This window comes from Echiichthys vipera, assembly GCF_963691815.1.
Source record: "Echiichthys vipera genome assembly, chromosome: 5".
In the NCBI taxonomy this organism is placed as follows: Eukaryota; Metazoa; Chordata; class Actinopteri; order Perciformes; family Trachinidae; genus Echiichthys; species Echiichthys vipera.
The window spans coordinates 6,811,329-6,832,468 of NC_139830.1; the positions used below are offsets into that span (position 1 = coordinate 6,811,329).

At 39.6% G+C, this 21,140-nt stretch overlaps 2 protein-coding genes across 3 annotated transcripts; one reads left to right on the plus strand and one right to left on the minus strand.

The window, feature by feature from the left end:
* Positions 1 to 582: 582 nt before the first annotated feature.
* LOC310947375 (endonuclease domain-containing 1 protein) lies at positions 583 to 10,297 on the plus strand (the record flags this gene model as incomplete). Its single annotated transcript, XM_083914165.1, has 5 exons — positions 583 to 603; positions 6,227 to 6,327; positions 7,212 to 7,326; positions 7,554 to 7,710; positions 9,906 to 10,297. The coding sequence occupies 5 exons, from the start codon at positions 583 to 585 to the stop codon at positions 10,295 to 10,297; spliced, it is 786 nt and encodes a 261-aa protein (XP_083770291.1).
* Positions 10,298 to 11,217: 920 nt separating this feature from the next.
* LOC310947045 (TRPM8 channel-associated factor homolog) lies at positions 11,218 to 20,677 on the minus strand. Of its 2 annotated transcripts, none has more exons than XM_083913677.1 (12): positions 20,552 to 20,677; positions 19,699 to 20,419; positions 19,239 to 19,449; positions 18,722 to 19,004; positions 18,043 to 18,344; positions 17,456 to 17,630; positions 17,169 to 17,269; positions 15,277 to 15,487; positions 14,891 to 15,127; positions 14,320 to 14,543; positions 12,700 to 12,813; positions 11,218 to 12,438 (listed from the first exon to the last, which is right to left on the minus strand). In XM_083913677.1, the coding sequence occupies exons 2-12, from the start codon at positions 20,340 to 20,342 to the stop codon at positions 12,196 to 12,198; spliced, it is 2,745 nt and encodes a 914-aa protein (XP_083769803.1). In that variant the 5' UTR covers positions 20,343 to 20,419; positions 20,552 to 20,677; the 3' UTR covers positions 11,218 to 12,195. The 2 variants fall into 2 exon arrangements, with proteins under 2 accessions (XP_083769803.1, XP_083769804.1); XM_083913678.1 differs by having other exon boundaries at positions 20,546 to 20,624.
* Positions 20,678 to 21,140: the final 463 nt, after the last annotated feature.

Genomic DNA, 21,140 nt, shown 5'->3' on the forward strand with positions numbered 1-21,140 from the left:
TATCTTACAAAATCTAACAATCTATTCAGCGCTCTGAAGCGGCGACGGGAAGGTCACCACAAGAGTTAAGTTTAGGCAACATAACGTTACAGTAAGGCACCAAAACTACTGTTACATGACCGGTTAAGTTAAGCCAACAAACAACTTAGTTTAGATTAAGAAAAAAGGTTGGTTTGGTTTACAGCGTAATGCTTTACTTTTCATAGTTATATGTACGAACAGTGAATAAGAACAGTTTGTTGATGGTGACAAATTACAGGAATGACCATAAAGTAGGCTTGTCACATCAAGTAAGGACATAAATATGTATGTATATAAAAAAATATATATCTTGCTTTTGCTTGCCCTAATCCAAATCTTTCCGAGACAAAGAAATGTACGTGGCATACTAATTATAGAGTCTCAGTCCCTGTGATTCCTCTTAGCTGTTATAAAACAGAAGGCCAAACAATCCTACTGCAGTTAGGATGTGGGAGGGTAGTGTACTGTCAGAAAAACGCAAAGATATAAAGCACTATGAAAATTCTATTTAACCAGGTTTTACAGCCAACAAGTCGTCCAACCCATAGGACCACATAGGTCATGGGTGTCAAACTGATCCAGGTAAGGGCCGTGTGGCTGCAGGTTTTCATTCCAACCAATCAAAAACACACCTGGTCCAACAAATCATCTGTGTGAAGACAGTTCAGGTGATTGAGTAAGTCGAGTCAGGTGTGTTCTTGCTTGGTTGGAATGAAAACCTGCAGCCACACGGCCCTTTACTGTATCAGTTTGACACCCATGACATAGGTGGTGTGTTCCTTCCCTCTACTGTGACCCACCTACGGGTGGCAGGAGATCAACACATACTGATTCCTAACCATAACGGTCCCAGTTTTAAACAAATGTTCGCAGCTGCGTTTCACAGGGTATACAAACAGCAGTCTTCTGGGTGGGTCCTGTGTTTCCAAGGATCCTCACAATGCTTTTTACGTCACCTGACTTCCTCCTTTGCTCCTGTCATTTTTACTACGGCCATAAGAGGTCACCACCTAACAATGAACGTAAGTATGGTCGCAGTACGGAGCTTGTAAAAACGACCTATGGGGTTGTTATTTGGGGGAGGACAGCCTCTTTACAGCTGAGGTCTTCGAGACCCCAAACAGCCATAATTTATAATTTCCTATGACAGACTTCTGTAACAGTATCACTTCAAAATCATTATTAGAAATAACTTTGGGAACAGGATCAAGCGAATGAAGCAATGTTTAATACCGTATGATTTGAATCTGTTAAAGAGGGCCCTAGTATTAATGTGAATAAATAAAACTATATGTTCAGTGACAAATTCAAAAGCTCATTACTATACTAAAAAATGAAATTCACCCAACAACAGTTCACTGTATGGACAATGGATCTATGGAACCACAGAGCCCAGAGGAAATTAAAAATCCAAGTGGTTCTTTATCAGCCTAACGAGCTAATCAATCAAGTGACCAGGATCAATGTAAATCAAAGCATGTAGGTTCCTGGATTCAAAGTGGCTTGTGAGCGCAGAGCGTCGCTCACGAGGGCCATTAAACAGCCTTCTGTAGTTTCTCACACCTACAGTTTTCCCGTTGAACCACACTGTCTTCCCTCTCATCGACAGGCAACGACCAAGGTTTTGAGTCAAGGATTAGACCAAATCTGTGTCTGGGGAACCCGACTCCCTGTGATCTTTTCAAGCGACAAAGTGCTAGTCAAGTCTATTAAAGATGTAGTCCATTCAAATTAACTCCTGGGCCAAATCAAAAACATAAAAGACGTCACTAAAATCCATCATAGTGGCAGTTTAATATGTTCTCTTATCGTGCGCGGTGTCATCTCCAATGATTATCTGCCACAATCCTCACTTTGAAGGTGTTTTAAGGCTTTGAAGGCATCTATTCAGACAAAACTGTAATTTGCTTGTTTTGAGTATTGATAACACACCCTATCAGTGGTTGGATCATCAGTTTTTCCGAATGAGTAATTTCCAGGTGGATGAACAATTAAATAATCTGCAACGAGATAGTGTTAAAAAAAGAGAAACAGACTTCAAGAGGTGAACTTGAAATCATGAGGCAACACTGCAACCTAGAGGCAGACTAGAGCAACAACATGTGCTTTTTAACCAAACAAATAAAGAACCTAACATCTTCTTTACCCACGCAACTTTAGTCAATCAAATACAGGGAAAGGATACATACATCATACAGAATAACCAAATAAAGAGAACAAATGAAGAAATATACAAAAGTATTGCAGGACACACACACACACACATATATATATATATATATATATATATATATATATATAAATAAATAGCAATGCTAAGTTTCCTGTGATTTGATAATGGGTTTATTTGTAACTGTTCTTTTAACAAAAGTTAATAAGGTCTTGTAAATCAACTGCTTTTGATTCTGTCCTTTTTAATTATTATGGGAATCCTTAGTTATGTTGCATTTTCTTCCCCTTGGGTCTTCCCACTATTTACATCGGAAATTAGACACAAAGCCAAACAAATAGTACGGATCATTAATTACCATGTACATTTTATTTTCCTAAATAATGAAGTAATTATCCTGAGAAAACACAGTTACAGCATCATGTGCTGCTGTTTATACTGTCTTGTAGTCATGTACTGTGAGATTTACACTGACTGGTAAATGTGAAAATGAATGTCAGCGGAGTAATGGGAAAATACAAGGCTGATTAAATAAAGCCCCACTCTCTTTATCTTATCCAGAAGGTTCTGTGTGTTTTCTCTGGCATCAACCAGCCTCTGTGGATTTATTCCAGTTCAATATCATTCAACCATCAGTGGGGGCCACTTTTTTATCGAAAACGATTTTAAGGGTTAATGTTAAAATTCATGGATGCTTGTGGAAACTCATGGTCACATTTTCCCCCCATTTTAACTGCTTGGGGGCGGCCACAGCACAGCATCCTTAAACTGGCTCCAATTTAAAATGGCAATCACAACCAACGGCTGTTGCCATGTTGCAAGTTGTAAGTGATTACCACTGTTGCCATGTTGCATGGCAACAGTGGTAATCACTTACATATTAGCAAAACCTACCCTGACAAAGTCTGTCCTTTTTCACTCTTTGTATATATAACTTCCAAAAAAAATGCATTTTAATTTGTATGTAATCCACATATTATTATTATCATTAGTAGAAATTACACCCGAAGCAAAGATGTAAGTGGCGAGGATCAGGATGGTGGATGGGTCACAAAATACAAGACTTCCACCACAGAAGTATACCAAGCCAACCCACAGCCTTTTTTCTCATTTTAACCAAATTGTCTTTGTGCCTTAACTTTACCATCACGGCCACCTATACCCGTTGATGTTTCACAGCGTTAAATAGGATGTCATATTGCCTGAGAAATCACATGAACCCACTTCACAGCGTTACATAGGATGTCATATTGCCTGAGAAATCACATGAACCCATTTCTCAGCGTTACATAGAACGTAATATTTTGTAAGATATTATACAAATTGTTATGGATACGTTTTTGTAAGATATCATACATAACCATTAATGAAAATTCGTTGCCCTAGAGGATATTTACACCAGGCCCTGCAAGAATAAGGCAAGGAGAACAATTAAAGATCCCGTGACTCGGATAACAGCCTTTTCTCCCTGTTGATGTCAGGATGTAAGTACCGCATACACCAGGCCAGCACTGATAATGTCATTACATAGACCACATGTGTCAAACTGATCCAGTAAAGGGCCGCTGTGGCTGCAGGTTTTCATTCCAACCAAGCAAGAACACACCTGATCCAACAAATCCAACTGTGTGAAGGCGATTCAGTTGGTTTGTTGGACCAGGTGTGTTTTTGCTTGGTTGGAATGAAAACCTGCAGCCACAGCGGCCCTTTACTGGATCAGTTTGACACCACTGACATAGACACATATATTTATTAGAATAACTGTTTTAATGCACTGGAGGAAGTGACGGGATTACATTTCAATGAATTTGTATATTATGATTTAATTTGACGGATTGATACAAGGGACTAGACTTGATGTTTTTTGTCCAGTAGAGATCAGTTAAATCCGTAGTGTTAACCATAATGAAGCATTTTAACTACACTGTGTTTGGAATTCATTCTCTGCTCAAGATGCCATTACTCCACTGATTTACATAGGAAGTCGTTGTTTGGTTACTAATGTACTGACTTTTGTGTACAGTGGCGTTCAGATGAAAGATTTCTTTTCAAAGTTGCTTGTGAACTTATATTTTGTTTTCATGGCCTTTTATATTTCTGATGTACTTTACGCGTTTTGTGAAACCACTCAGTGATTTTATCTCGTACTGTACACTTTGCGTCTATAAGCCGCACGATTGACAGATGGAGTGTAACGGAAATCGTAAACAACCTCATACACCACCCAGATGAAGGCATGGTGGAGTAATTTGAGAAGTCTCCATAAGAGCAATTTTACCGATATGTCCTTGAGCAGAATGCAGATATTCCTTATGTATATCTATATCCTTATAGGTGCAATAAATGGGGTGCATGGAGAAAGAGATTCCTCACATACTGTATTCGGAGCAGCTTTGTGCTAAAATGATGAGAACTGTGAGAAGTCGTCATGTGAGGTTCGCACAGAGCCTGTGATGTGACCGTGGGAAAAACAGCACGTGAACACATATCGTAGTGTTGCCTAACCTAAGCTGGGCGCGGAAGATTGTGAGTAAATTTCCCAGGAGGTGAACAAATAACAGGAACATCAGAGTGTTTTTGCGATATTAGAACTCATAAATAGAGTCAGTGAATAGTCAGATTCACTGGAACACCCATTCCACGTATACGTCTCATCTCACCATCCCCACGAAGCTGCAACTCCCTGTCAGACTTACAGTAACTGTAGAATGATCTTGTTGTTTCCAAGGAATTAGACGGCTGCTAAACTAGACAGTTGCGTATAGGAAATGTGTTTGTTTCCGTATAGTATTAGGTAATACAAAACTTACACGGCAGTGCTTTAAACCCGTGTTGGAAGAAGTACTCAATGTATTAAAACTGGCCCATGTGAGTGTTATACTATTATATATGAGATTATTATGACATAAAAGTAAAATTAGGATTTTACTGTTGTATTCTTCTTCTTCTTCTTCTTCTTCTTCTTCTTCTTCTTCTTCTTCTTCTTCTTCTTCTTCTTCAGATCTTTAACTTAAATAAATGCAGCAATACGACAGAGTAGAAATCCTGTCCTGCAAATATGCTTCTTCGTAAAAGTACAAATGTGTCAGCATCAAATTAATCATTATTCACAATGGCCTATTTTAGAATTATGTTTATTATACAATTGCATTTTAATCATCAATGCTTCCATGTTGCAGCTGGTATGAGCTTCCCGCTGGGGATCAAAAGTATTTGAATTATCTTAGCTTATAATAATGCAGCAGCGCTTATATGTTGATTACATATTGTATTATCCATCTTAATCTGCTAAATTACTAGTAACTAAGTAACTGAATGAATGTCGTAGGGTAAAAAGTAGCAAAAAATGTTAATAGTCGAGTAAAAGTACCACAACACTGTACATGAGTAAAACATTTTATTCTGATTTTATTTAACATCTGTAACAAATCCCTCTGTGATTCTTACACTAGCCGTGCTAATTTTGGACATTTTATTAATCATCGTTACATTTTACACACACTGACTCTTGGTCATCCACAATGACACCATATGTGGTGGGCAAATTCTGGTTATTTGTACACAAATACCATGTGATAACAGGAGTTCAGATAAAGGCTGAGGACAAACGAGGTGAAAGGTGAGGAGAAGTCATGTATAAAAGTCACTTTGTGCTCAGGACGCACTGTGGAAGCAGACAGGTGCCCCTGCAGGTGAGCTGAAATGCACATATACGTACAAGCGAAGATAGGACAAACAAACTGATTAGGCCTCAGATGTTACAGTAGTCCTACTTTACTGCTTGTGTTTCTACCAAAAAGCATGTTTCTCTTCTGTTTTATTTTATGCGACTCTTTAAAACAGTGAAGGCGTTGTCCAGGATGCAAACCTTGGTCAGTTTGTGCGCTCTCCTCGCGCTCCTCTATTCTGTCCATGCAGATGTTGTGGAACGTTTTGAGGTGTGTGTCCTTATAACTAAGCAGCATTTAATCTCTTTGTGTGTGTTGTGCAAGTGGCTCACTTAGGACCCTGTGATATTTGGTTATTTTGTCCCAGGATGTGCCAGAATGCATGACGTACTTCTATAAAGAAAGTGTGCCAAAATGGGGGGCTTCTACACCCGGTGCTGCCCATCTCTGTCAGCGCTTCTCCAACAGGTAAGGAATGTACTACAGTATACACGCACAGCCCTATAACTAATAAGTGTGCAACCTATTCTCATCAACGTATAACACATATATCAACATCGTATCTTACAAAAACATATGCACAATTTGCATGAGATCTACCAAAATATGATATTGCATGTAACCCTTTGAAATGGGTTTGTATGATATCTTACGAAATATGACATCCTATTTCAATTCAATTCAATTAAATTCAATTCAATTTTATTTATAGTGCCAAATCATAACAGGACACTTTACAAACTAGGTAAAGACCACACTCTATGATAAACATAGAGAGTGGTCCCCCGTAGAGCACGGTGGCAACGAAAACCTTCCCTATAACAGGCAGGAACGTCAGACAGACCCAGCTCTGTGGAGGACGGACATCTGTCTGCACCGGTTGGGGAGGAAGAAAAGGAGAGAGAAAGAGAGAAAAGACGGAGAGATGGACAGAGAAAGACAAAGACATTTTTATTTAACACTCTTCAACTGGGACCAGTACATAACCAGGACAGTTAAGTTAAGCCAACAAAGGGTGACGGTTAAATTTAGGCTACAATAATACCTTTACACTGGCACCCTGGGCGGAAGTCCTACGTCTCCTGATTTCACCTGGTTATTTCTACAGTAATACGTGGATTACATCCGAATCATAGTGCATTACTGTTCATAGTTATAAAGTAGGAACAGTTAGTGCGCACAGACTGAACTGTATTGCATTTGTTTTCATTCATTTTCAATTAACTATCTGAAACTCAGAAAAACTGATCTGCTATAATGTAATTTTTCAGCACTAAAATGTTTCTCACCGCTCAGTTTTCCATTGCAATACTTCAGACCTCTCAATCACTATAAGTTCTTTGCTCCACCAGGTACCACTTTGCCACACTGTATGACACCAACCATCGTATTGCTGTCTACTCTGCCTATCACTTCCAGCCCAGCAATGGAGGCGGCAGGGAGAGGAGGTGGTTTGTAGAGCCTCAGGTAAATTCATGTGTACTGTACAGTTTTTGTACATCTATAGTACTGAAGTGGTCAAAATCATCAGAATGTGTGTGTCATTGTCATTGCAGTTTCTGGTATAGAGATTGGGTTGTAAATATTCCACCATGCACATATTCTATTATTGTTTTTTTTAGTATATTATATGATATAAGGCCCAGGGAGTGACACCCTCTGCATGTTTGAATCTGAGCGTTTTGGCCTTACAGCTGGTCAACACAACCTGGCAAGCAGAGATGAAGGATGGTTACTGGCTTGGGAAAGACAACCCTGGGGTCCACCTAGGAGAGAGACAGGCTTTGAATGATGACTACAAACACTCTGGCTTTGACCGTGGTCACCTCAACCCCAATGGACACCATGCAGGTAACGGAGGTTGAACATGAGAGATATTTTGGAGTCAGGCCAGTAGGTGGCAGTAGCCCCCAGACAAAGCTGTAGGTTGAGTTCAGCTCAGTGTGATGTGCTGTATTGGAGACCCCTGATGATGCAATCAGTGGTGGAAAAAAAAAATTCAGATTAGCTTGTAAAAGTAACAGTAGACCTACCACAGACTCAAAATACTTAATTAAATGTTACTAAAGTAAAAGTACAAAAGTATTTGTATCAATGAAAAACAAAAGCAAAGTATGTATATAATGCATTTCACATTGCTGGATTATAATTATCCATGCATTTTTTCGTAAGCATCATTTTGATGTTGCAGCACGTAAAGGCTGGGCAAGATTTAATTACTAAGTATAATTCTGGGTATAGTAACCTATGATAATAGTCATAATAATAATAATATTAATAATACATCTAACTTTACAAGATTGGAATTATTTGAATAAATAAAGTTATCAAATAAATGTGGGGGAGTAGAAGTAAAAAAAGTAGCCTTAAATGGAAATATTAATGTAAAGTACCTAATAGTTGTACCTGACAGTACTCAAGTAAACATGCTTCCTTACACTCCACAGCTGGATACAAGGGTTGGACTATTGCTGTAAATCAATGCTGTAGCAAGCTATAACAAACTGATGGTTTGGCTTTCTCTAGTGACATTCACATAAATGCACATCATTGTAAATGAATTTGTTTTTAATTAACTGATACAAAAAGAGCCAATGCATGAATGATAACCAACAATGGCACCATGGCCCTATCTGCAGCCTTTCATAATGTGCACACAAAACAATGAACAATTTCCTGATCAATATTTCCGTCATGTATTTCAGAATCAGAATCAGAATCGGAAAACCTTTAATGTCACGCAGACGGGGAAATTCTTTTGTCACAGCAGCAACAGAATATTACAAAATAAGGTAAAAAATAGCAAAAATAAGCAATAAAGTTCAATTTAAAAAGGGAAGAAATAGAAATAGACATATATACAAATTCACATGATATACTGCAGTTGTTCTTGTTTTGTTTGCTTTGTAATAATATAGTATTGAATAAATAAATATGAGTAAATATGACCAAATAAACAGAAGTGACAGGCATGTTGCACAGTGCAGGGTACAGGATGAGGTCAATAGTCTATTGGGAGCAGTGCTGATTGTAAAGTCTGACAGCAGCAGGAAGGAAGGACCTGCGATACCTCTCCTTCGCACACTTAGGGTGTATCAGTCTGATACATTTGCATTTAAGACTTTTTTTTCGCTGTGATACAACAGGAGGAGAGGTAGGTGTTACCTCTCCAGCTGTGAACTGTGGTTTGGAGACCTCTGGTTGTTTTACATGGTTCGTTATTAGTTGGTAACTGACCTCTGTGTCGAAATGGAAGAACGGAGATATCGCAGCGTTGCAAACACCTCTTTATTTACTTCTGATGGGAACAAACACAGTATACACGGCCATGCTGGAGCTATTATGCTGCACATTGAGCTATTCTACATACTTTTATGACTGACTAAACTTACTGCAAAACACTTTTTGACACACAAGCCGGTTAGGATACTTTTTGATGCCCACACAGGGGTCAACCTCCCATCACATGCCCACAAGACCACCTGTCTTAAAGGGGAATGCACGACCATTAACAAAGGTGACATATAAAACATAGTCAGTTTATAGCAATCACAAAATTGTGATATGAGTGTCACACTACAGAAAAATGTGTTTTTATTATTTCCACTGAGCCAAATTCGAAAAATTAAATGTGTTCTGTTTACTTTACAGATGCAGATACAAGATTAAAAATGATCATTTCAAAATTAAAATGAAAAAAATATATACTTGATTGCTTGCCTTTTTTAATTGATTTACTTTGTGGTTAGCAGATATCTTGTAAGGCGCTCGTTTAGAAAAAATTACCTTCAAGATCCAGAGAATCCAGCCATTGTAGCCAGCACTGCCAAGGTGCTGTTGAGCAAGGCACCAAACCCCCAACTGCTCAGGGCGACGATCCATTGATTTTAATGTATTTTCTAGTAGAATGAGAATGTTCCATCTTCTACACATACTCTTTCTCCCTCTGCTCCCTACAAAGCCACCTTTACAATACATAACTATTTCTTTGGACCGAAAAACTAATTATTATTATTGTATTTTTTCTTTATTCCTCTCTTTAACAGTCCCTAGCCGTAACGCCACTTTCACCCTGACCAATGTGGTTCCTCAGAACCCAAAGCTGAACCAGAATGCCTGGAGGATCCACGAGTCCCAGCTCACTGACCTTTTCCGGGAAAAGTGCTCTAAGGCCTATGTGATGGTTGGTGCCGTTCCCTCTGCAGACAACTGGATTGTGAAAAACGGTGTGAAGCGTGTCAACATCCCAGACTACCTGTGGAATGCCTACTGCTGTGTGGACAACAATGACAGACCCATTGACAGCGGTGCCGCCGCAGCGAGGAACACAGAGAGCAACTGGGTGGAAAAGATCTCTCTGGATGAACTGGGAGAATTCCTCCAGCAGTTCTCCAATGAGCCAGTAGGGGAGCTGTTTTACAACAACTGCAGGGCATAAAAGAAAGCAAAGGGGCAATGATAAAACAAGTTTAGGTTATATTGATCTTTAAGGTTAACCATAAAAGCTCTAGTATTGATTCAATAGGAGATATACAAACAGTTGACTTTCACACTGCTGTCAACATGGTGTATGTACTAACAGTTTTAATACTTCCCATATTCTTATTCTCATTCGACCACAAAAAGATGAATGAAAATAAATAACAGAGGGATCAGATGACTGTTCATTTGTGTGTTTTGTGTAGCTCTGGTTGCCATGGTGACTCGTCGAATCAGGGCTCCATTGATGCTGTCTTTTTATACTTGTGGTGCACGCGCTTAACTCCAGGTCAAACTACTCTGAGTTGATCAACCTTACGCAAATCTGCTGTTCTGCAACTGAAAACTCAGAGTTTCCTATCTCAGAGTAGATCAACTCAGAGTTCAGGGTTAAACTCAGAGTTTGTTGAACCTACTTTGTGAAACGGACCCCAGATGACTGTTCATTTGTGTCTTTTGTGTAGCGCTGGTGTATGTCTTAAAAACTGCCTGAATCACTAACCGCCACCAACATATTTGACAAACAAATGGATGATTGGATTATTTAGCCTATCATGTCAAGTCACAGTGTGTTTAGTGTAACTTTTAAAGTATAAGAGTTAATTTGAGAAACTTGAGAAGCAGAATGGATGTGAGAAGTTTGTGTGGCGACCATTTACAGCAGTGAGGATTAATACTGCGATACAAAACAGACATCTTCCCAATGTCTTCTTGATTCAAAGCCCTTTTCTCCAATAGTTCTTTATGTACAATGGGCCAAATCACTGTGTGTAATGTGAAAGGACTTGCTCATAGTGATGAACCCACGGAGAGATAAATAGTCATCTAGTTGTTTTACCACTGCAGGATGTAGAGGATAACAAATGGATGAAAACAATATTTTAGATCACATTGCCCTTTATTGTTACATTGCATTTGTACAACCACCAGTGTGGCAATACAGTCAAACCAATTGAGTTTCATTACACCACTTACAATAAGTACATTCAACCACACAGACCCACCCAAAAATGGCAAAAATCATGCAAGTACATACAAATCATCGTATAAAGAAACACTGTTTTCATCATGGTGTACTGTATGTTATCATTTGACAACTTATAAACTAATACTTCCCTTATTCCCAATAAAAAAAAAAATAGATAAATGAAAATATAGATAACAGACCCCATTTTGGAGCACAATGGAATGCAGCGTAATGGGCAGTGACGGGCTCCACCTGAGCAGAACAACCGCTGCTGACCTACTTAAAAAGCGTCACTAACCCACGGCCGTATTTGCATTTAGCGAGGGAATGTCGCAACTGACACTCAGATCTTATTTGTGCTTTCATTATTGGGTCAAATGATCAATCACCATTGTTTTAACTCACTCTTTGATAGATAGTAACTTAAAAACAATTAACTAAATTAACATCTTACGGACTACAACTTTAAGTACTAGTGTTAATATGACCCCGAAAGAAAACCAGAGATTTCAATTACAGTATACATTTTTTTTTTACGAATGGTTTATACGAGTGCTTTGAAGTCAATGACAACTACTTCCTGTGTTATTATGGTTGCCGAAAAACATTTTAAGCTGCTGTGATCAACTTTCACCGCCAAAATTGTTACTCTCCTGTGTCTACAACAGTGGCAGCTCATGTGAAATTGAAAAAACATTTCTGAAGAAAAATTAAGAAAATAACAAACCAGAACCAAAAAATAGGTTTATAGCCCAAATCCAAAAAAAGAAGGCTCCAGCAGCAAGCTACACAGCTTTAACACTTTAAAATAAACCTGGTTATATAAAAGTATCACTTATTATATATTTCAACCCATTTCTCTGTTACTTGATTCACGTGTAGACTGAAATTCAGTCATACTTGACCATGGGGTGGTCACTCCAGGGAGGCAGGTTGGAGAGTTTCTCCTCAGTAGCCTTTTCTATGGGCCAGCCCCAGGACTTTAAGAATCCGGTGACGTTCATCCCCACAGTCTGGGAGAAAGTCACGGCATACAGGTTCATCTTCCCGTCATTGTCACTGGGATAGTCACTTATCTTGTGGTAGGCACCAAACACCTTCTTAAAGGCATCCCAGCCAAACTTTTGCTGGAGCTGCATTGAAGGAGACAGAGGTCGAGGGAAATGTGAATAGACAAAAGGTTGATGGAGGAATGAATCTTTATGAGATTTGCTAAATTAACTGCAATAAAACTCTTTCTAGGCCAGTTTGACACACAACAATGAAGCTGAATGGATTCTGATGTCCATCAACTTAGTCCAGAATATTTTAATTGGAGAGTCGTAGCCAAAACATTTCTCAAACCACATGTAGTAAACCACTTTCTGATGAAGACACATCGATTAAAAACACACCTGCAAGTATGTCTCCAGGGCCACCCACACATTCCATTTGCTGAGTTTCCTGCCCTCCTTAACATACTTGTCGACCAGATTCTTCCGTGCTGTTGCAGTCATAGATGAATGAGCCTGTATTTAATTGTTAAAGACACGTATTAAATATTATCATAAGTGTTCTTTTCATGCATATAATCAAAAGTGTTTTGTTCCAAAGAGTTGGGTCCAAAGTATGTGACAGCATGTCCGCACCAATTATATTTGACCCGTCCGGGGAAAGACTGATAAGACGTCACCTCCCTAGATAAACTGTTTGAAGCTTGTTGAGTAAGACCACCTGTGGCATTGTGGAAATCTTGAGTGGAAGATAAAACATGTATGTAACTGGTTAATGATTATTCATGTACTCTAATAAAAAGACACGGAGGGGGAGCGGACAGGAGAAGAGAATCTGCAGAGGGACAAGCCAGGGAGAGCTTGTCTCTGGTCTCTGACTTGTGATTGAAAGGGGTTACTTTTGTAGAGGAAGTAACCAGGAGTCTGCAAAGACTGTGCACAGCGAAGTCTGGCGGAAAAACCTGCCGTTGGACAAAGACCACCTTTCAACGTGGCCAGACGGACCCCTCATCCATCCTTTAAACGCAGTAAACGAGATCCGAGCCAGGAAAGGGGAGACATTCATCACGAAAAGGTCAGAGACCTCCTCTCTTCTCCGTGTCGACACGTAAAAAGTCTCTGGTCTCTGACTTGTGATTGAAAGGGGTTACTTTTGTAGAGGAAGTAACCAGGAGTCTCTGAGTGTTGTTTTGTCAAGACAACAGAAAATATTATTGACATTAATACATTAAACTCATTATATTATATTGTTAACCAAGGGAAATAACAGGACTGACAAACAATGAGATGACTGAAAAATGCTCTGTTGTACTGATATTTGCAAAACATAATTACACTTAGAGACATATTATCGAGTATACACTGGACATTAAAATTAGAGAACAGATTATAAATACTTTTATTTATTTTGATTTATTGATTGATTTATTCTGAAAGACTGTTTTTTTTTATTGTTCAGAATTTGATGGAATATACTCGTGCTGTCCTAGCATGTTTTTGTTGAAATAACCAAGGCACTTAAACAAAAAGCTTTATTTTGTAAAGAAATAAAATAAATAATGTTTTTTAGGGCTATAGGATTCAAACATGAATAGGAAGTGTATAGGCCACAGCTTTGAATGACTTCAGCACATCTGCGGACACAGGACATCACTAGTTTCTCACATTGCTCTGGTTTGATCTTGGTCCATTCTTCTTCCACAGTTCAGTAACTGTAGTGGGTTTCTTAGCCATTAATTTGTTGCCAAGGGTTTTCCAGAGATTCTCTATGAGGTTAAGTTTTGGACTGTGGGCTGGCCTCTTCATTGTTTTAATATTCTTAGCTTAAAGGAACTGCATAACTACTGCTTTACTAGCATGTTTTTTCTGGCTCAGTTTTTTTTTTCACAAAATAAAGTTTTGTTGTAGTGCCATTGATAATGGCAAAACAGTAAAAAATAAGAATATTTCAGAATAAATCAAGTATGTACAATTTGTTCACTACTTTTGATCTCCATTGTAAATAAATCTGATTAACTCCACCTTTGCTCTGTTGAGCCCCAGCACCTCCTCATGCACATACACTGTCCACAGATTGCATGTGGCCTCCGTGGTGTGTGATGGGAACTCCCAGCAACTTCTCTGTTGATTGTGTCCAAGTTCATGAATTTCTCCCCACAAGCCTTCAGTCCTGGCATCACCTGGTCTGAAAAGCTCAGGGGCTGAAGGTGTTGATATCATGATAGGATAGCCTGCATGCATCCAACCTGGACGGAGAGAAAGACCATCAGTGTAGCTCTACAGTTCCAAAGATATGGCAATGCACTTTAAGAGTGTGATTTCCCAAACTTGGTCCCTGGCGTTAGGAGACGAGATTCCGTTTGTGAACTCAGTCACTGTGATGAGCTAACATTAGAGTTGGCTTCTTGTCTAAATCGTCAACATTTTTGTCCTCGTCAATTTTACATTATTTTTCCACTGTAGATATTAGAATTGCACAGTAAGTACGTTGGATCCGGGACTTAGACTGAAATATTCAGTTTTAAATGTTTAAATAATAGAGACAGCATTCCTCTTTAACAGCACCTACAGTGGATCATCAATCAAAACTTACCGGCAGAAATCTCCACATCTGCTACCATGCGTTCTTTGCGGGGAAATTTGCGGGGTATGGCAGCCAGATCTGCTATGCCGTTCATGATGTTATTCCAAAGCGCTTCCACCTCATCTACACGCTCCAGGTCTCGAATAACATCAGATGGAACAGTTAAGATGATGTTGTCGAATTCAAACTCTGCCCATGGCGCGGGAGCTTTGCGCTGCAATGACCAATCAGCTGCTGTTGTCACACCTGAAACGAAGAAAGGGTGGTTCTTCTGGTGAAACAAAACCGAACTTTGAATTATTGTAACAATTTGTCAAAAGCCCCAGGCAGTTAGGCAAACAGGTTCATAACTAATGCATTATGTGCTTTAGATTCAGGTTGTGACACACACTCACCAGTCTTGTAATATGGAGCAAGCACAGCCTTCTGCACTATGACCTCGGCCCCCTCCACCTTTATGTTGGCTGGAGCCAACAGGTATATGAGTCCTCCCCACAGATTCGACACCTGCATCTCCTTTGAGGTAATAGGGAATCGCTCATAAACACGTGGCGCTCTGTACAGTTCTTCATGCTCCAACTCGTCTGTATGACAACTTATCTGGATCTGAGGAAGAAATGGAATATGTGGGACAGAAAAGTATAAATAAATAGAGGCATGAAAAAACAGTATGTAACAATATAATTTTGTATTTCCAGCAATGAATAGTAAGCTGCACAAGATCTTATTAAACAGTAAATCAAATGGCCATACAATGTAAAAGGGTTGATCATAATATTTATATATTAGGTCCATGATATGTCTGATATACAACCCCCAATTCCAATGATGTAAGGACATTGGCCCTCATTTACCAAATGAACGTACGGCAGAAAAACGTGCGTACGACCATTTCCTGGCAAACCTTGGCATTTATCAATTTGGACGTGAGCGGGAGCTACGATCAAATCTCACGTCCGGTCTGAGATGGTGTACGCAAATTTCAGCCTGTGCATTTGCGGTGCAGCACAGCAAAATCTGGCTGAAAATAATTAACAAACATCAGCTGTCATTAAGCATAAGCAGTCACGTATTAAGAACAGATACAAACGGATTCTTAAAACGAATAACAAAAAAAAAATTGTGGTTGGAGCAATTGATTGTACTCATCCATCCATGAATGATAATGCATTCATCAATCGCAAAAACTACCACTCGAAAAATGTACAGGTCATTCGTGATGCCAAGCTCTCGCTTTTAAATGTGGTGGCCAGGTGGCCAGGGGAGACACACGATTCTTTTATATTTCAAAACAGCTCGGTTCCAGCCCCCCGCGACCCCGACAGGGACAAGCGGTTGAAGATAAATAAGTGAATGAATTAATGTGTTGGCGCGCGGCTGCAGCAAGACGCACTGCAGAGCCAAAGTCATCTCCTCTGTAAGTGGCTGCCCTCGATAAATTGCATTATATCAAACAAGGTATCAGATGATTAACATCTTGGTATGGTTCTTCTAGGTGACAAAGGTTATCCTCTAAAGGAATACCTAATAACCCCGCTGGCAAACCCCGCTACAGAGCAGGAGCGCAGGTTCAGCAGTGTGCACACACGCACACGGGTCGCAGTGGAGCGCTGCTTCGGGTTGACTGCCTCCGTTATTCTTTTCCATACAGCGTTTTAATGGGCCCCTTTTATTCCACTCTTAAGACCTTCCATCTTTATTTTGTGTGTGTCGGAAAAGTTTCTTTTCTTCCAGTGTTTCTCCTCTACATGTTTGACCTCAGTGGGCGAGGCCTCCGAACCAGGAATATTTAAGGGCGTAACATGTTAATGACGATCGAATTCAGCCACCGCATTTATCAAGGCCCGCTCATTCGTACGCTGAGATTGGTCAGATACGAATGTTTCATAAATCACATGTGGGTCCTTTCCTACGACCAATTCTGCGCCCGTTTTTACGCAAGATTGATAAATGAGGGCCATTGTGTTGAAAATTCTATCCAACCTATATTCACTTTAATACACCACGAAGACAAGATTTTTAATTTTCTAACTGATAAACTTAATTGATTTTTTGATTGACAGTGTCCCAACTTAATTGGAATCGGTCGGTACTTCATTAATAAATTGCTTGCTCAATGAAAATAAATAGACGTGTCATTGCTATGCAGATTGGATGAGATAAAATTGTGATTTGGGGCTATATTGATGAAATGGACTTGACTTGAGTTGAATTGGCAGCATGAATTAGCAGAACATTGACAAAAACACAATGCACTTAAAAAATGATTTGACTTTGTGTACTGTACCGTCCAGCTCTTGTTGATGATGTTTGCTGGCATTATCATCTCGGTCTTCATACCAGGACGGAGGTACAGACCTGTACTGATCCACTCTTCCTCTTCGGACACTAACACAGAGCAGCAAACATTATACTCAGCGGTGCATGTAAGCCACAAAATAGATTTTACATTCTTCAAGGTAATGCAATATAATGCCACACACAAATTAAACTATACTTGTACACAGAAAAATTACAGGGCTGAATGTTTATCTGATAATGATTTTACATATTTGTTCTCAACTGTGGTCTGACCTTCTGTATTAACATTAATCTTGATTCTTTGGTTTTCAACAACTGGCATCAAGGGGTTATCCTTGATGAGGAAGGGCAGGATGGCTTCAGGATCACGGGATGCATTAAATAACTCTTTCCCCATACTGAGGAGAAAATGGTCTTTGGGATCCTTCGTAGAGTTCTTCCTACTCACCTTGAAACAAAATAAATATCTTTAGTTATAAAACAAATCCCTGTAACGCAACCTAATCGGTTGAAATCAGGAAAGGACATCCGCCCAAAGGGCATGATCCACCTGAGGGATAAAATTCCCCCATTTGCAACTGCTATATGCACTATTTTCAAGCCATTTGATGATGGAATACCTAAAAATATGTACATCATTTGGGAAAAACATAATAGTTAGAAAACAGTTAGAGCCAACATGCTATTTGGTATGCAATTGTTTGCCAAATGTCTTCATCATTCTGAAACCATAACACAGCAAATGCTGAGGATGACTTATTTTGTCATTGACGATGTTAGGGTGGACCTATAGATGGTGGTATTTTCCCAGCATTAGAACTTAGATTTAATCACAGACTAAAAAGTCATTAATTTCCTACCTGTGGGATACCAGACTTCTTCATCACTTCAGTGAGGATGGACAGCACATGTGTGTAGGAGTGGCTGTTATAGGCCTTCATGCTCAAAAAGTGGGTACATTCAGCGGCCAGTTTTTTAAGGTGTGTCTTCTCCTGCTTGGTAAGTTCTTTGCCCTGGATAATATGAGCAGCAAAGCGATGAAGAAGGTTCCGGAAGTGGTCTGTGTCTTTCAGGACCTGGCTAGGCACAGGTGCTTTGTAGATATGTCGTTCATTCATGTCCCCCAACACACTTAAACCCATTTTGTTCAGGATCTTGTTTCCTGAAACACACAATAATACATTGCAAATGTGTAAAAGAAAGATAAGAAAGATATATACTATACTATACTATATATATACTCATTTATATTTCCTCCCATAGTAATCATGGTATACCATGTGATCAAGGTGAACACTGAGTAAGATCATATGCACTCAGATTGACTTGGATATCAGATATAATGACTCACAGATTCAAGACTGGTGCGAATCCAGCATATAATTTAAACCCCATCTCTACCCATCCACCTTTACTATATAGAGATTTGACATTAAAAATGTGTTACATTTAGCACTGTGGAAATCCCAATGTGTATGCGTATATCATATATGAAATATGAAATATATGAAATAAAAATATTGTGCCACATTCTCATACCTGGGTAATCTCTCATTGGGTGTTTAGTAGGGTGTGTATTAACCCAGTTCCACGCATGCCCACCAAGCAGCAGTCCTCCTCCCTCTGCTACAAAGTCTTGGATTTCCTCCACACCCTCATAGTATGTTGAACAAACATATACACTGAGGTCTTTCCTGTAATTTGTCTCCTCAAATTTCATCCCTGACTCGCTGAGATAGGTGTAGTCTGGCTGAACACCAATGACCCCTTTCCGGCCTTGGTCCAACCAACCAATGGCATTCTTCCAGAATGGAGCCAGTCTCTGCAATGAAAGGGGTTGTTTCAAAAGAGAACACAAGAAGTCATGTGAAGTGGTTTGGCAGATCCATATGCTACTAGTGGCATTAAGATAAAAACTTTCACCAGCAATTACATGACAGTATTTCAGACCTGATACACAAGCCACACAAGTAAATGTTTACTATGTGCTCAATGTATCTTTTTCTCTCTGTTAATTTAAAGTAATCATAGGAACATTTATATATTCAGACTGCACCTCTGATTTTATAAACCAATCATGTGTGACCACCATGACTCGTCCCAGCCCATAGTAGCCTCCTGCCAGAAATGTCCATCCATCATTATGGATGATGGGAAAGGCCAGTGGGCCGTGGATCAGAATCTTCGAAGTTGATGTATCACTGACGTCAAACTCTGAAATTCCCTGGAGTAAGAACTCCAGGTCATCCTTAAAATCCTTACCAACACTGCATTAGGGACAAGAGTGGGGAGAGTTAGACACAGAGGGAGATGGGTGGAGCAGAAAGTTCAACCTGAATGGACGTCTATCGCCATGCACTGTATCGATATTCTTTAAATCACTTTTCAGTTGGCTGATTTAGTTTCTCAATTAAACTGAATAATCATATAATTAAATTTGAGTGAGTTGCTTTCAACTTTTTTACATTTTAAAAGATAAGCCACAGATATGAAATGGAGGAGGAGTATATACTTACCCTAAGGCCATCCAGGAGGATGGCACCTTAGGTTGGACAGGCAGGATCTCTGCCTCACCCTGATGCTCAGAGAAGTAGATCCCTGCCACAGCAGAAACCTTATTTCCCTCAAACTGTAGCAGTGTGTTCTCCTTAGGGTGCTTTTTAGCCCAGCTCCATGCCTGCCCTGCTATCAGCACTCCTCCTCCAGCTTTCATAAATGCTACCAGGGCTTTCCCATCTACCCCTACACTGTAGGCATCTGTCACATACACACCAACCTTCAGATTGTTACTAAAGCCCCCAACAACTTTGGCCTGGAAGCTGGATTTGCTGAGGCTATCAGCGACTGCCTTGATGTTTTTTTGGACCCCAACTGACTGACTTTCAGATCCATCTCCTCTGAGCCAGGTCAGAGCGTTCTCTACCAGAGCTGGAAAGGCGGCTAGGTAGCCCTCATGTCCCAGGACCACAATCCTTCCACGGCCGTACAAAGAGGCTGCCATCAGGACCTGGCCTCGGCTGTTTACCGCTAAAGGAAAGGTATGGTCTCCAGTTAGCACCAGGTTACTGGGAACACTGGTGCCACGGAGGTCCAGCTCTTTCAAGCCTTTCATCAGGGCCATGTAGGCCCCTTCATGGTAGGACTGAGTGGGGGTGGTCATGATGGGAAGGATCGATGGTCTGAAGGTTGGATGAAGAGATTAAAAGTTGTACTAAGATGAATGTCAGTCAGGCTGTCCTGTGGTAACAGAAAGATTGTTGGCAGAGGTTAAATAACATGTTTTTAAATCTCCAATAAAACTATGGCATTAAAAAAATGATTTACAATTGAGATGAAAAACACGACAGAAAAGTAAAAACTAACCTTTACCTGAAAGTTAGTCTGGTCTTAATTTGATAGAGGCACAGCAGGTTTCAGCGAGAGAACACTGATATTATAAAAGAAAGAGAGTTTTATAGAGAGAGAAAAGGAGAGGTGGGACTATTTGAAGGGAAGAGGACGGACTCGAATGAACTGCTGACACATGACACAACATGTTGCTGCACCAATCCTGTATCTGATTAGATTGTTTAGAGATTTTGCACAACACATTGCAAGATACAGCACGATATAATTAAAAATAAGTTGGGGTATAGTTATATGTATGAACAGTGCATAGTAGCTGTACAGTGTGTATCCTGAGAGTTTTAAAGTATACTTAAAATATTAAAAGTAAGAGTACTTGTCTGTGTATTTCATAATGCAATGGTCTATTATATTCAGGCAAGTGTGACCACTGTATATGTTGTAGATACAAAAATAGTACGGGTTTTAAACAAGAATACTGCAGATGATAATTCGGATATCGTGGCAAACAATCTGGTATCAATTAATTGAAACGTTATTGTCCTTATTGTGATTGCCCTTTGACAGTTCACACTTTGACTTACTAGTGAGTGAAGGCACGGTGGTGTAGTGA

Coding starts and splice junctions, on each gene's coding strand:
- LOC310947045 (XM_083913677.1), bottom strand. CDS start 20,342: ATGACCACCCCCACTCAGTCCTACCATGAAGGGGCCTACATGGCCCTG. Junction 18,345..18,721: donor CCCAATGAGAGATTACCCAG/GTATGAGAATGT, acceptor TGTGTGTTTCAG/GAAACAAGATCCTGAACAAA. Junction 17,270..17,455: donor GATTAATGTTAATACAGAAG/GTCAGACCACAG, acceptor GCTCTGTGTTAG/TGTCCGAAGAGGAAGAGTGG.